We start from the raw sequence: 15,229 nt of genomic DNA, 5'->3' as shown, positions 1-15,229 counted from the left end.
TAATTCTTAGGAATCGACAAATCTCCGCTTTTGGGGATAAGAACGGTCCGCCCCTCGACAAACCAATCCGGAATCGGCTGCTCTCCATCCAGGCATGAGTTGAAAACTTTGGCCAGATGGCGGTGGGTACTTGGTAGTTTTTTCCACCAATAAGTGTTCAGCCCAACTGGGCCTGGAGCAGAAAAGTTCTTGGAACCAACAAGGGCCCTTCGAACGTCATCCGGGGTTATCGGGTTGCGCAGTTCATTGGGCTCAGGCTGTCGAAGCTCTCTGTTGAAAGCTTCGAACTGCGCTAGGGCTGGAGTGTCTAAGTTGAGTGGATGCGGGTGTTCATAGATATCCTTCCAGAAGAATTCCACCTGATCAGCGGTCGGCGGATTATCCACAACACGTGGGGGCTCTTGGAATAAGCGAGAAGGTTTCTCGCGGAACCTGAGGTTTTCCGCGATACTCCTCGCTCGCCTCACTAGTGACTTCTTAGCAGCCACTAGCACTCGTATCCTATCAAGGCAGTGCTGTTTGGTGGTTAGTAGCACGCCTTGGCTTAAAGTGTGACGGATACGTCGTAGATTGGCGGCTATTCGCCGCACTGTGGGCGTGAAAGGCCTATTGGCCGTCCTGTAGTCCATCACACATTGGATACGAGACGCGTGTTGTCTCGCCGACGTGATCTTAGCCTCCATCTTGTGTATACGCCGTTCAATCTTCCGAACCGCAAGGCCGGATTTTCGTCCTATCGATTCGGAAAGCGATTGAACGACGTTATACACGGCGGTGTTGATTTGCCAGATATCAGCCTCTTCTGTTAGAACACTATGAACCTCCGCATCCAAACGAGCCAGTTCTTGTAGCTTCAGGGGCTTAATCCTGTGGAGCGCCCTGCGTGTTCTGATTGTCGTCTCCATTGGTGGTATGATGTGAGTCTCCTCTCCAGCCATGCCAACGGGTGGTAGAACTGTCACTTCTACCACTTCGTTAGCAGGCTGGGAAGGAGCTAAATAGCCCTGCCGACGAAGATAAGATACATAATCCCTAAGGTTTTGGGCGGAAAAGGCGGCATGCTCCGGATGTGTTTCACACCACAGAACATGCAATCTCGCCATGTACCCTCTTCGCGCAGGCTCACTACTCTCGTCGCAATGCATAAGGCTATCTCTTAGCTCATGCGTCCACTCAAAACGTCCGTTTTCATTGCCAGGGTTGTCATCAGTAGGCAAATCATCGTTATGGTCCCCACCACCTTGCCTCTGACCCCTCCGAGCGGGTCGATTGTGGGGGCCCCTTCCTTGATTATTGGGAACCAAGTATTGAGTCCACCGGGTGGTTAGCCCTTTGGACCCACGGCCGGCACCGGAGGGAGAATGGAGTTCTCCTTCCCGGGTGCGCCTGGGATGCCGGTCCGGTTTTGCACCAGTTGCTCGGGTAAGTGGTGTCGCAACTCACCAAAGGCCAAGGGTGTTAGTGGCCATCCCTGCTTATTTATTATTATTATTTATTTATTTTTTTTTCAGCGTAGTGTGCGCTGGTCAGGCCCTATCCCCCAAAGCCTCGATACATTCGGGAGGGCGCGCCAGCATAATCAACCAATCACCACCCCCCACACCGTGGGGTTAGTGATCATTGAGTCCGAGAATCATGTGCCCTGAGCAAACGCAGTGAGCCAAGAATGACAGCCTTCTGCATCTGTGCGGCCAAGATTTCTGCCTTAGTGCGGCAAGCCGGTACGATTTTTAGATTCGAGAGTAGAGAAGACATCATTCCACCAAGGACTCCAACAATCAGAACGACCATCTTGACAGAGTGATCTGGATAGAGTCTGCGGAGTTCGAAGAGAAAATCTCGATATTTTATCCGTTTTTCCTCCTCTTTTCTGACGATATTCGTCTCGCCAGGAGCTGAAAACTCCACGACAAATATCGTTTTGGTCTGGTGGTCGAGAAGGACTACATCAGGCTTATTAGCTTGAATGAGCCTGAGGGTGGGGAACGAATAGTTCCAATAAATTCGGCACTTCTCGTTCCCCACAACGGATTCAATATCCCCCGGAGCGTAGGGCAACACCGGTGTCTCGTCAATACCGTAAGAGTGCCGTAGATGATAATATAGCACTCTTAGGTCTTATTATTATTATTATCAAATGTCTGACGGATATGATTCAATATCCAGCGTGATGATAGTCGATTGTTGGGAGAGGTAGTTGGGAGAGGTAACTTTTTCGAGATTCAATTTCGACATATTCATTTTCTTGTACGTATTATCTCTCCTCGATACAGTCTTCAGACACGGTTTGATATCGAACTTATATTAAACGCTTCTCTTTCGAAGTCATGGAGTTATTAAAAAAATCGACATTCCATTCGATATAAATTACTTACTTCGAAAACTTAAAATCAAATAGATCCACTTCAATTCGTTGTACATATTACTAAAAAATCAAAGTCCACTCACCTTTGCAGCTACTTCCAGTATCGCAATTTTCCTTTCCTGGCTCTCTAGCTTTTCTTGCATCATGGCAGCTCCTAGTCCTCCTGAATGATGTTGCTGCATTTCTAACTTGGAATTCATAGCTTCCAAATCAGCCTTCAATTTCATATTCTCAATTCTCAGGATTTCTAATTCTTTAAAATTAGGAATGTTCACGTTTGTACTTTTCAAAATCTTGATCCTATTCTCTAGATTGTGCTTTTCTCGTTCTAACCTCTCTATAAGCATTCTATAACCTGTAGTTGTATGTTGCAGCTTTTCGAATTCGGCGTCTCTTTCTGCGAGTTTGTTTTTTAGTTTTTCAGCATTTTGTTGCCAATATTTCATTTTTTTCCATTTATAAAAATCTTCGTTTGCCTGAATTCTGTGAGTTTCATTGATAGCTATTTGTTCCGCAAGAGTTTCTTTCAATTTAGCCAGTTCATTTTCCTGAGTAGTGATTTTTTTCTGGAGTTGATCTTTCATGCTCTTATTCGATTTGTCGCTTCTAGCTGTGTTTGGTCTGAATATTTCAAAAGTGAAAAATACTGAATATTCTATTCAAAATGTAAATAATATAATGAAATATGGGTTGTCCAAAATTTAAAAGACAGAATGTCAAGAAAATGTGTTTAATTTAGTAACAACTTCTAAATTTGAGTTTGACAAAATTTCCTGGGACAGTTTTGAATGTTTAGCATGCACTGTTTTCCGATACTCTAAATCTCTTCATAAGATGATTCAGATGATAGTGACCTATAAGAATGCCTATAAAACATCATAGATCAACCCTGCTCTATTACAAAAACTGTCGGGAACATATTTCGAGAAATAAGGTCAATCCTTGCCAGGAGTTTGAAACCCTTATTGGAGTCCTGAATGTAAATTTGACCAATATTGAAGTGGTTCTGACACCACCTGCAGCCAAATTTTTATAGAGCGCACATTGGCTACCTCAGAATACTTTTAATCATTAATGTGCGAGTTTGGTTTCTGCAAATCCCTCACACACTTGTCTACAGTTTCATCTTGAATACGATCTTATACGTCCCTAGGCAGGTTGGTATCTCTGTACAGGGTTCGCGATTTCATATACCTTCATCAGAACCTGAAGGAATTTTTAATTCATCTGTGAACCAATAGCTATCTGCTCTCAGTATCTCTTCTTTTCAGATAATCTAGTACTCACTGTTTGGAGTTAGGACTATATAAGGCAGGTCATAGTTGACTATTGGAGACATTTTTTTCGTTTCCTGGAACTTGTCCATTTCTTTCAAGTCACCGGAAAAGACTGCAGCATCAAGAACTTTTTGCGTTTTTCCCCATCTTTTTTATGATGCCTATTCCATAATATGGATAATTATCCGCCAAAAGGCAACACAGCTGGTTGGATGTTTGTCATATTCATCTGGAAATAATTTGAGCTGTTCATAAATTGTTTGACTCTTATTTGTCTCACATTTGAATAAGATATGACGATTTATCGCTGTTCCTGTCTCTATTCCTCTCCCTTTTTCCGTCCTGCAGCTAAGGTCTTTCTTTTCTGCCCTATTTTGTTCAGGTATCGTCCTAATGGACACTGTCCGGTGAGTACCTCTGTTATTGTTTTGAGCAAATCCCTGCTTTGTTAGCAGTTCTTTGGTTCTCTTCAGATGGACAAAGGTTTAATCGTGTGTTTTTTCAAGTTTGTTTTTCCAGTACTGTTTTTTACTTATAGACCTATTTCTGGTTCTGTTCGAAAGATTTTGGTAACGCAACAGCTGGTTCGGGGCCTATATATGGAGTTGTGGATCCGTATCTGGCACACCCGTCAGCTGTTTCATTACCCATGACACTTGAGTGTTCTGGCACGCAATCAGTCTACCCAACTCCTCATGGCATTTCCAGATCAGTCTCGATGTCAATTTTGAATAGAGTTGCTGTCTGTGGAAATATTGACTTATTTATCGTGTCAAGGCTTCGAATTAATGTCTTGCACATTGCAAGATTGACATTGACATTGCATATCAGACAGATGTGTACTGACCGAGCGGCTAACTGAGCGGGTAACAGGGTATATTCCAGCTCCCGTCCCATCTGTGAGCCAATGGTTATCTGCTCTTAGTATTTTCTCCTTTCGAATAATCCAGTTATCTCTACTCTGAATAAGGACTATACAGGTTTTTTTTTTGCTGATTCCACTATTGAGAAACGCTAAGACCTACAAAATTGGTGACTTTGGAAAAAAGTTTTCTATTTTGAGGAAATAGAATAACCTTTTTTCAGATCGAGGATATCAGTGGTTGTTTTTAAAGTATTCGCCAAAAACTTGAACTGTCGAATTCCGTTTTTTGGCGCCTTCACCTCTGATGATTTAAAAAAAGGCAGAGGAACTTTCAATAATGTTTTATTATACTTGATATACTTTGTATAAAAATACATGTGTTCCCCGACGTTTGTCTCCGGATGAACATCAACAATATTTGTGTAGTCTCAGAAAGGTAGAAACCAATATATTAGAACTCAAACTCCACACATCCACACATCTTTTGAAAATTCGCAAGTGATAATGAACGTCCATGCATTTCAGGGGTATTGTATGAATATGGTAAAACTGTTCAGAAGCCAATTTTTATGAAAGGTTTGTTTCTGATGTTTTCTGGCAAATGAAAATAGTGTGATGGAGAAAATATTCATGAAATTAATTACTTTGTTAAACGTGAGCTATGAATTAACACAATATGTATACCTGATATTTACTGTCAAGCGCGTAAATTAGCATTCGATTTGTGTGAATTTGTGAGGAGAACGCCTTGATTTTTCTAATGACAAGAAAGTTATTATACTTCTTGTGTACGCTGACAAATGCTACTGGTTCTCCAGCTTTGTATAGATAATTCTACCCTGAGAGACGCCAGCCATTAAAAAAATCCAAACCACAAGCACTACAGAAAGATCCTTAAGACGCTCTAAGAATGGTGCCTATGCGAGAGTAGCGATTCACATTGAATTTAAATCGTTGGAGATCAAATCCATTGGGAGAAACATTCTTAGGGAGTTCATTCCATATAAACGCGGTTCTCCAAATGGAAGAGTTCTTGAACAGTGAAGTTTGAGGTGTAGCTGACCCTCAAAACAATGAGCAGCCACAATTCGTCGCGTATTTCTGATATACCGCTCTTGGTGGAATCGAAGTTTGCGTTATTCTAAATATAGATGACATACGATAGAAGGTTGCCTGTTGATCTTCGTTTCCGAAAGCCATATTGATGATCGCTCAAGATGTTAAAGCCTTCCAAATATTTGAAGATACGGTGGTTTACGGCTTTCTCCATGATTTTTGATATCACTGAAGGGAGTTTACGAAATCGTGTTTCCTTTTAAAGACAGAAATCATTCTCAAGTAATAACGAAGTTGTATTTATTCAATTCAGGGAATTGAAAACAAAGAAGTATAATTGAGAGAGATTGCTATGTCTAACGTCAGTTCAAAAAAATTTATAGAGAAATTAATTCAGATCTTACAAAGTCAGAAAAATCCAGCATTTGCGTTTAACTGGCTATGATAGAAAAAATATCTTGTAGATGGCTACTCAGACAATATCGTCAGGGTTATGGAATCTGTGATCAAATTTCATAGTGTGATGATAGTAGATTCATAAATAACGGATATTTCAACATAAATATCCATTATCACTGGCGAAAAAAAATTATTTGTATTGTCGCTTGTTATTGTTTCGCCTGGTGTGCTAGACACCAAGGTTATAGATATCTAGCACTTTTTGAGACATCTCTGACAGGGAAATTATATTTGAATGTTCTGTCGAAATGCCAAAAAACTAAAATTACTGATATTCATGATCTGAAAAGGGATTATTTCAGTTCCTGAAATGGAAAACTTTTGTCTAATCAAACTGACCTTGTGTGATTTTCAGTTTTCGTTAGAGACATTGGGTCACAGATTTCTTCTAGTATACCGTACCTTCCAGAGTGTCAGCCAGTAGTCTCTACGCTCCCTATAAACCTGTTTTGTTCAATTCGCAATATGCAGAGAGCTATCTATCCATCAATATAAGTCATATCATTAATAGACGTCACATTCTTTCACGACATCAATTGATAGTTTTGGCTAGTTAATAGAATAGGTTACACGGTGATATGCATTACCATCATTCCCAATAAAACTTTCCCCGGAATCATTGTCATTAATACTCTCTGAAGAATCGATTGTTATTAATAATTCACAGAAATTGATTGATTTTTCATAGTTCACCAGAATAACTATATTTTGGTATTTTTAGATGATAGTTGTGAAAAAATATTCCTTTTTCATGTGCATGAGGTAAAATAACTAATGGAATCCCTATACTACGATCCCACTAAAACGATTCTTGAAAACTTTTTCTTCGGAGATAAGACACTTCGTTTGAATTCTTTCAGGCCTCCTAAATTTTTGACAAACCACAATGAAAAATACCCAGAATAGTTAATCATCAAGGAGAGATTATCCAATGACAATTGAAAAAAAGATAATTGCAACTATTTACTTTTTTGAAATTTGTGCTTTGAGTTCCTGAATTTCATCTTTTGCTATTTTTTCTTTTTCTATTAGTTGTTCATAACGCTTCTTCAACACTTCATTTTCTTTCTTCAAAAGTTCTCGTGATGTTTCCAAATCGTTCATCTTCGAAAATGAATTTGATTCAATCTGATCACTTTTTTTGGACGTTGAATTCTGTAAAAAAATATTTAGGACTGAATGATTCGAAACATTTGAATTCCAATTATTTTTATTCACCTTTAAGTGTCGTAGTTTTATCGTGAGTTCATGAATTTTATCATCTTTTTCTTTCACAACTTTCCGAATGTCAGCCTCCAAACGGCCACTGAGTTCCATTTTTTGTTCACTGATGAGCTGTCTCAAAGAAATCACCTCATCTTTTCCTAGCTCTTTTAGCTTCTCGCTATCACTCTTGTATATATCCAATTCGTTTTGATGTTGGCTATCTAAACTGAAATACAAAAATTCATGAGAAAATGATTCAAGAAACATCTACCTATTCTCATTGATGCTTCAACGTTCTAATATACAGGGTATATCTTGAGGAGTTAATGCAATATATAAATATATTATATATATATATATATATATATATATATATATATATATATATATATATATATATATATATATATATATTGAAAAAGTATCACCATGATTGACGATAATAAAAAAAAATTGAAAAAGTATTTCACATTATTCAATGTCAAAAAGTTGTCATTTTGATGTTGAAGATTTCTGTCCAAATTGAATATTTTCACATATATATATATATATATATATATATATATATATATATATATATATATATATATATATATATATATATATATATATATATATATATATATTGAAGATATTTCGCCATAGACGTTATTTTCACGCGAGGATTTACGTTTTCAACCGCCCCCCCCAATATAAACTTATATACTCAAAACTTATAATGTTGGAGATATTCCGCTATAGAAGTTATTTTCACGCGAGGATTTATGTTTTTACCCCCCCCAATTGTGTTGATAATATTTTACTGTTGCCGTGTTTTCATCACATATCTCATGGAAAAATAAACTCATATCCAAGACAAAAATCATGATCAGAATAAACAACAATTTCAAATATATTGCCCCCAATTCCCAAGCATTTTTCACTTCCCCGTATGACTTTGAGAGCAGTACGAACTCTCTGCTGAAAATATTCTTTTGTTGTAGGCATATGAGAATACACCTCGTTTTTCTCCAAAATGAAAAAAATTATTGGAGTTAAATCGGGCGATCAAGGTGGCCATAATTGAGGACCACCAGTTCCAAACCATTGGTTATAAAAAGTTCCATTCAAATACATCTTCACCATCTGCTGATTATGTGAAGTTGTTCCATCATGTTGATACAAAATTTTTCTATGGTCAGTCGTCAGTCGTTCTAAATGATCCGTATCGAGATTTTTCAAAATATCTAGGTATCGTTCACCTGAAAATAAAAATATCTGTATGTCTGTTATGTATTTCCTACATACTAGGAATGCTTATTACATAGCTACCAGGATGACATTTTCCCGAGTGATGTGTTTTATTCTTTTTTATTCAGTAAATTAATATATTCCGATACTTTCCAACTAACCATTCGAATTTTCATCATAAAATTGAACCATTACTATGGCGTTGTCTGTTACAGAACAGTTAATATTGATATTTCAACGGTCTTGAGATTGACTTTTCCGAACTGAATTCGGATTTGTATCGCTCCAGTAGATATTGTATTTTTGGTAAATTTCGCTTCGTCGCTTCCTATAATATGAGTATTCCTCAAAAATTGGTCGTTTTCTTGATTTCTCATAATGAAAAACATCGCAAAGTTAATTCATTCTCTCATAATCGGGTAGCTTCAGGCCATGGACTGAAGTATGGGAATAAAGATGTTTTGCTAATATTCTCTCCAAATCTCGTGCAGAATCTTTCAAAGATGCTTCTGCATGGAAAAGCTGCATTATCTACATCGTCCACCACCGTTTAACTTTCAATAATTTTCCTTTTGAATGATCCAAAGTTTGTGAGATTGGAAATTGACCTTCTAATGATATCTGGAGATGGTTTCTGTTTTTCTGGATACCTTGTAGCACAAATATCACATGTTTTTCTCAAAACCTTGATACATTCGCCATAAGTCATCAATAAATTATGAGTTTTGAGTATCGGGAAGTGTATTATAACTATTTCATAGTAGGGTTGAACTTCGAAGGAAAAAAGGAGATTTCATTTGAAAGAGTAAGATTTTTCATTTTTCCCATTCACTCATTGAACCCCCAATTTTGTGCACCCTGTGCATTATTCAGTAGATGTGAAAATGGCATGTGATTTTTTCAACCTTCAATATTCACCATTCACTCACTGCATATTTTTTAAAATATTAATGTACAGAAAAATAACCTATGTTCGAGAGGCTGCATCTGTTACTTTTTCTAAAAAAACTCGACCAACTCAAAAACGGTATGATACATAAGTTAAAAGTTGAATCATAAAAAAAAATCAAAACTGAGATGAAATATAGAGTATGCCATCAAAATAACAAAGATGACGTCGCTTCCCATTCCCCAACCTTCAATATTCACGGATCACTCAATGCATATTTTTTTCAATATCAATGTACAGAAAAATGAGGTATGTTCAAAAAGCTGCATCTGTTACTTTTTCTAAAAAAAAATCGAATTACTCAAAAACGGTATAATACATAAGTTAAAATTCAAATCATAAAAAAAATCAAAACTGAGGTGAATTATAGGGTGTGCCATCAAAATGGCACACCCTATATGGCAAAAGGTTTTTTCGTAGCAGCTACGCTTTGTAGTTCGTCTTCTACAGCCCATTCTGTATAGCCACCCGAAAACTTTGGTCTCTCAAAGCCACATTCTCAGTAGTATCGAGTTAATGTGATGATAATAATAACTTACCGTTGGTGTAAATTGAATTATAGAAAGTAAAAATGTAGCTGTAGCTTTTCTGTAGCTTTTCTTGCATATTTGAAAGTAACAATAATCTTTTATGCCTTTTTATGAATTTTATAGTAACACAGTTATCTCTAATTCAAACAGAAAAATTGAAACTGAACTTTTGTGAAACTATACATTGAGGATAATAATAGAAATAAGCTAGCATAAGCTAACTTTTATACATATCAAATAAACAATGAAAACAAATAAGCTAATTCGAAATAAAAATTATTGTTCATCTAACAGGATCACATTCAGAATACAGTTAGATTTTGCTTCATCACATATGGAAGATCAGAAGATTAGAGGGCGGCTATGAAAAATTGTTTCAATTTCTCTTTTGTTTCAACATACATATTATTTTCATATATAGTCAGTGGGCATACATGAAAACTGGCTATAAATCAAATTATCTAAGAACAATTCGTTCAGGCCAGTCTCAACTCCCTACACGGTAGGTTAATGGACTGGCACCTCTCAGAAAACAACTACTCCCCTGGCTAATACCACGAAGGGCGTTGGATTATATCCGACAGGTATCAGTGCAGGATTCTTCACAGAAGTTATTCCTGCATATGCTGTTGGCGATACAACTGCCGCAATAGATTTTCAATTATTGGAACACACTTGCGAACCGGTTTCGGGCTGTTTGGCCACTCATCAGTGCAAGGTAGTGTATATCATCAACATAAAGTCGATGATTTCCGATAATTGAAAATCGAATTCCGTCAGAGCATCATTCCTCGAACTAAGCTGAAGCATACAACAAACAACAGGTTTGTCATCGCCCCATCTGCCTGTGAACGAGGTAACCAACTGCATATCCGAAATTTGCCCAATTCCTCGTATAAGGAAAGACAACTTTCACATATAGTCAGTGGGCATACTTGAAGACTGGCTATAAATCAAATTATCTAAGAACAATTCGTTCAGGCCAGTCTCAACTCCCTACACAGTAGGTTAATGGACTGACACCTTTCAGAAAACAACTACTCCCCTGGCTAATACCACAAAAGGCGTTGGATTATATCCGACAGGTGTCAGTGCAGGATTCTTCACAGAAGTTATTCCTGCATATGCTGTTGGCGATACAAATGCCGTCTGACAAGCACAGCGTAGACTAACAGTAGCATGAAATGAACGAATTTTCACAAGACAGACGGTTTGCCGGTGTATTGATATGTCATAGGCATTAGTTGATTAACAATTTTTTTATACAGTGTCTCTGAACCATTTTTTACCATCTACCTCTTGGATTTAATAAAGTTCCATAATTAAAATGTCCTGGGACAACTGTTGGCAGACAAAATGGTAATGTTTTGAGTATAGGTAGACGCGAATGAACTTGCAAAAAAATTAATATCTTTTACCAACATTTTACCGTTTTCCATTGTTTCCTTGCAATATATGTGAATATTAAGTAGACGAATTGTCAATTGACAGACGAATTGACCATGTTTATACAACTGAAAAAAATATTTTTTCATTTGTTAAAAAAAATTATAACTTTGACCAAAGTTTTACCATCAGCTATCGTTTCTTTGCAATATATAGTTATTGAATAGACGAACTGTCAATTGGCAGACGAATAGACCGTGTTTAGACGAGAGTGGTAGACAAATTTTTATGACACAAGTTTGAATTTTACTTCATGAGAGATTCTCATCAATTTGAGTTAAGAACACCTTTAAAACAACACAACTTCTATTACCATTTTTTTCAACAATTGTTTTGATGATGTGGGAATAAATGTACGAGGTTTAGAAATACATAAGCAATATTTTTATTCCAATATCGACATGAAAACTAAATAACTTCCATCTGATTCAATGGTTTCTTGAGAAATATTCAAATCAACGCTAATGTGGCTCGTTATACTGCCTTCTGAATCATCATCATCATCATGATCTTCAGCAATATTTTCATTTCTCAAATCCGCAACTTCCTCATCATTGAGCTGAGCAAATTCAGTGGGATCTACAACAAAAAGTTAGGTAGCAATCTAATAATCAATTTTCGTGATACGGTTCAAAGAATGAAAAAAAAAAGCAAAATTATTTAAACTATACGTGAATATATGCTACTACATTTATTTAATTTCGATTGATTACGTAAGGTAGTATTTTCGATATTTTCATGATGGGTTTTCATTTCAATGAGCTCTCATAATTTCTTAAATACTGACGTACCTGCAGATGTTAATATAATTTTCTTGAATGTTTTCAGGCGTATAAGGTCCTTCGAACCAGTTGAATGTATGCTGTCCATTATTACTGTGACACCAGCCATAATTTAATGCGTCAAATTGAGATGATTTTTTTTTTCAAAAGAATTGGTCCATATGTTTGATATATATGCTGTTCCAAAATCAAATTGTGAAGAAACATTGATAGTTGTGTCATCACAAATTGTCTACCAGTCTCGTCTAAACACGATCGATTCTTCTGCCAGTTGACAGGTTGTCTACTTGATAATTATATATTGCAAGGAAACAACGGTAGACGGTAAAACGTTGGTCAAAGTTATTACTTTTTTTCTGGAAAATAAAAAATATTTTTCAGTTATAATAAACACGATCCTTTTGTCTGCTGATTGACAACTTGTCTATCTAATAATAATAATAATAATAATAATAATTTTCTGACGATATTCGTCTCCTGACGGTATTCGTCTCCTGGCGAGACGAATATCGTCAGAAAAGAGGAGGAAAAACGGATAAAATATCGAGATTTTCTCTTCGAACTCCGCAGACTCTATCCAGATCACTCTGTCAAGATGGTCGTTCTGATTGTTGGAGTCCTTGGTGGAATGATGTCTTCTCTACTTTCGAATCTAAAAATCATACCGGCTTGCCGCACTAAGGCAGAAATCTTAGCCGCACAGATGCAGAAGGCTGTCATTCTTGGCTCACTGCGTTTGCTCAGGGCACATGATTCTCGGACCCAATGATCACTTACCCCACGGTGTGGGGAGTGGTCATTGGTTGATTATGCTGGCGCGCCCTCCCGAATGTGTCGGGGCTTCGGGGGATAGGGCCTGACCAGCGCACACTACGGTAAAAAAAAAAATAATAATAATGAGCAGGGATGGCCACTAACATCCTTGGCCTTTGGTGAGTTGCGACACCACTTACCCGAGCAACTGGTGCAAAACCGGACCGGCAGCCCAGGCGCACCCGGGAAGGAGAACTCTATTCTCCCTCCGGTGTCGGCCGTGAGTCCACAGGGTTAACCACCCGGTGGACTCAACACTTGGTTCCCAATAATCAAGGAAGAGGCCCCCACAATCGACCCGCTCGGAGGGGTCAGAGGCAAGGTGGTGAGGCCCATAACGATGATTTGCCTACCGACGACAACCCTGGCAACGACAACGGACGCTTTGAGTGGACGCATGAGCTGAGAGATAGCCTTATGCATTGCTACGAGAGTAGTGAGCCCGCGCGAAGAGGGTACATGGCGAGATTGCATGCTCTGTGGTGTGAAACACATCCGGAGCATGCCGCCTTTTCCGCCCAAAATCTTAGGGATTACGTATCCTATCTTCGGCGGCAGGGCTATATAGCTCCTCCCCAGTCTGCTAACGAAGTGGTAGAAGTGGCAGTTCTACCACCCGTTGGCACGGCTGGAGAGGAGACTCGCACCATACCACCAATGGAGACGACAATCAGAACACGCAGAGGCTGACATCTGGCAAATCAACACCGCCGTGTATAACGTCGTCCAATCGCTTTCCGAATCGGAAGGACGAAATCCCGGCCTTGCGGTTCGGAAGATTGAACGGCGTGTACACAAGATGGACGCTAAGATCACGTCGGCGAGACAACACGCGTCTCGTATCCAATGTGTGATGGACTACAGGGCGGCCAATAGGCCTTTCACGACCGCAGTGCGGCGAATAGCCGCCAATTTACGACGTATCCATCACACTCTAAGCCAAGGCGTGCTGTTGACCACCAAACAGCATTGCCTTGATAGGATACGAATGCTAGTGGTTGCTAAGAAGTCACTAGTGAGGCGAGCGAGAAGTATCGCGGAAAACCTTAGGTTCCGCGAGAAACCTTCTCGCTTATTCCAAGAGCCTCCACGTGTTGTGGATAATCCGCCGACTGCTGATCAGGTGGAATCCTCCTGGAAGGATATCTATGAACACCCGCAGCCACTCAACTCAGACACTCCAGCCCTAGCGCAGTTCGAAGCTTTCAACAGAGAGCTTCGACAGCCTGAGCTCAATGAACTGCGCAACCCGATAACCCCGGATGACGTTCGAAGAGCCGTTGTTGGTTCCAAGAACTTTGCTGCTCCAGGCCCAGACGGGCTGAACACTTATTGGTGGAAAAAACTACCAAGTACCCACCGCCATCTGGCCAGAGTTTTCAACTTATGGCTGGACGGAGAGCAGCCGATTCCGGATTGGTTTGTCGAGGGGCGGACCGTTCTCATCCCCAAAAGCGGAGATTTGTCGATTCCTAAGAATTACAGACCGATAACATGCTTGAATTCGTGTTATAAGTTGTTTACAAGCATCTTATACACACGAATACTCACCGCAGTTGACCGAGTGTTCGAACGGATATATGAGCAGAGAGGGTCGAAGAGAGGAGTCGTTGGATGTAAAGAGAACCTGCTCATCGATAGATGTGTAACGCAGGACTCGATACAATATAAGCGTAACCTCTCTATGGCCTGGATCGATTACCGTAAGGCATTTGATACAATTTCGCATGAGCTCATCTTGCATTTGCTCAGATGCCTTGCGGTACCCGACAACATAGTGAGATGCATTGAACAACTGATACCACTTTGGCGAACTCGCTTCACCATAACATCTGGTCAAGCAAGAGTCCAAACAGGGTGGGTCACTTTCAGAAGGGGTGTATTTCAGGGTGATTCCCTCAGTCCCCTTCTATTCTGCATCTCACTATTGCCATTATCCGTTGCGCTCAGAAATACTCCAGGGTATAACTGTGGCACCCCCGGAAACCGGAGGCACAAGGTCACCCATCTGTTTTATATGGATGATCTTAAACTTTATGCCTCTGGAGAGAAGGATCTTCATCAGTCCTTGAGGGTGGTGGAAGAGTACACGCATGCTATCGGTATGAAATTCGGGATAGACAAATGTGCGATGGTTCATCTCAAAAGAGGACGATGCGGGGACTACGGAGAGGATGTGCAGCTCGTAGATGGAAGCATCCTACACCATCTGGATGCCGGAGAGACGTATACTTACCTTGGGGTGGAACAA

The 15,229-nt window shown here is 39.2% G+C and overlaps 1 protein-coding gene across 6 annotated transcripts in view; it reads right to left on the bottom strand.

Annotated features, from left to right (window-relative positions):
• The window catches only part of LOC111509351 (Centrosomal protein 290kDa), a 155,777-nt gene that overhangs the window by 58,476 nt on the left and 82,072 nt on the right, over positions 1-15,229 (bottom strand). For all 6 annotated transcript variants that reach the window (XM_074174649.1, XM_074174651.1, XM_074174652.1 and 3 more), the window contains exons 13-15: positions 7,241-7,454; positions 6,990-7,177; positions 2,449-2,986 (exon numbers count right to left, since the gene is read on the bottom strand). In XM_074174649.1, the coding sequence (XP_074030750.1) occupies positions 2,449-2,986; positions 6,990-7,177; positions 7,241-7,454 (940 nt within the window). The remainder of the gene's footprint in view (positions 1-2,448; positions 2,987-6,989; positions 7,178-7,240; positions 7,455-15,229) is intronic.

Source organism: Leptinotarsa decemlineata, unplaced genomic scaffold, assembly GCF_025532065.1.
Source record: "Leptinotarsa decemlineata unplaced genomic scaffold, Ldec_3_MD MMD2_tig00000690_RagTag_RagTag, whole genome shotgun sequence".
NCBI lineage: Eukaryota > Metazoa > Arthropoda > Insecta > Coleoptera > Chrysomelidae > Leptinotarsa > Leptinotarsa decemlineata.
The sequence above is the reverse complement of the archived record's forward strand: the minus strand, read 5'-3'. Positions and strand labels throughout refer to the sequence as shown.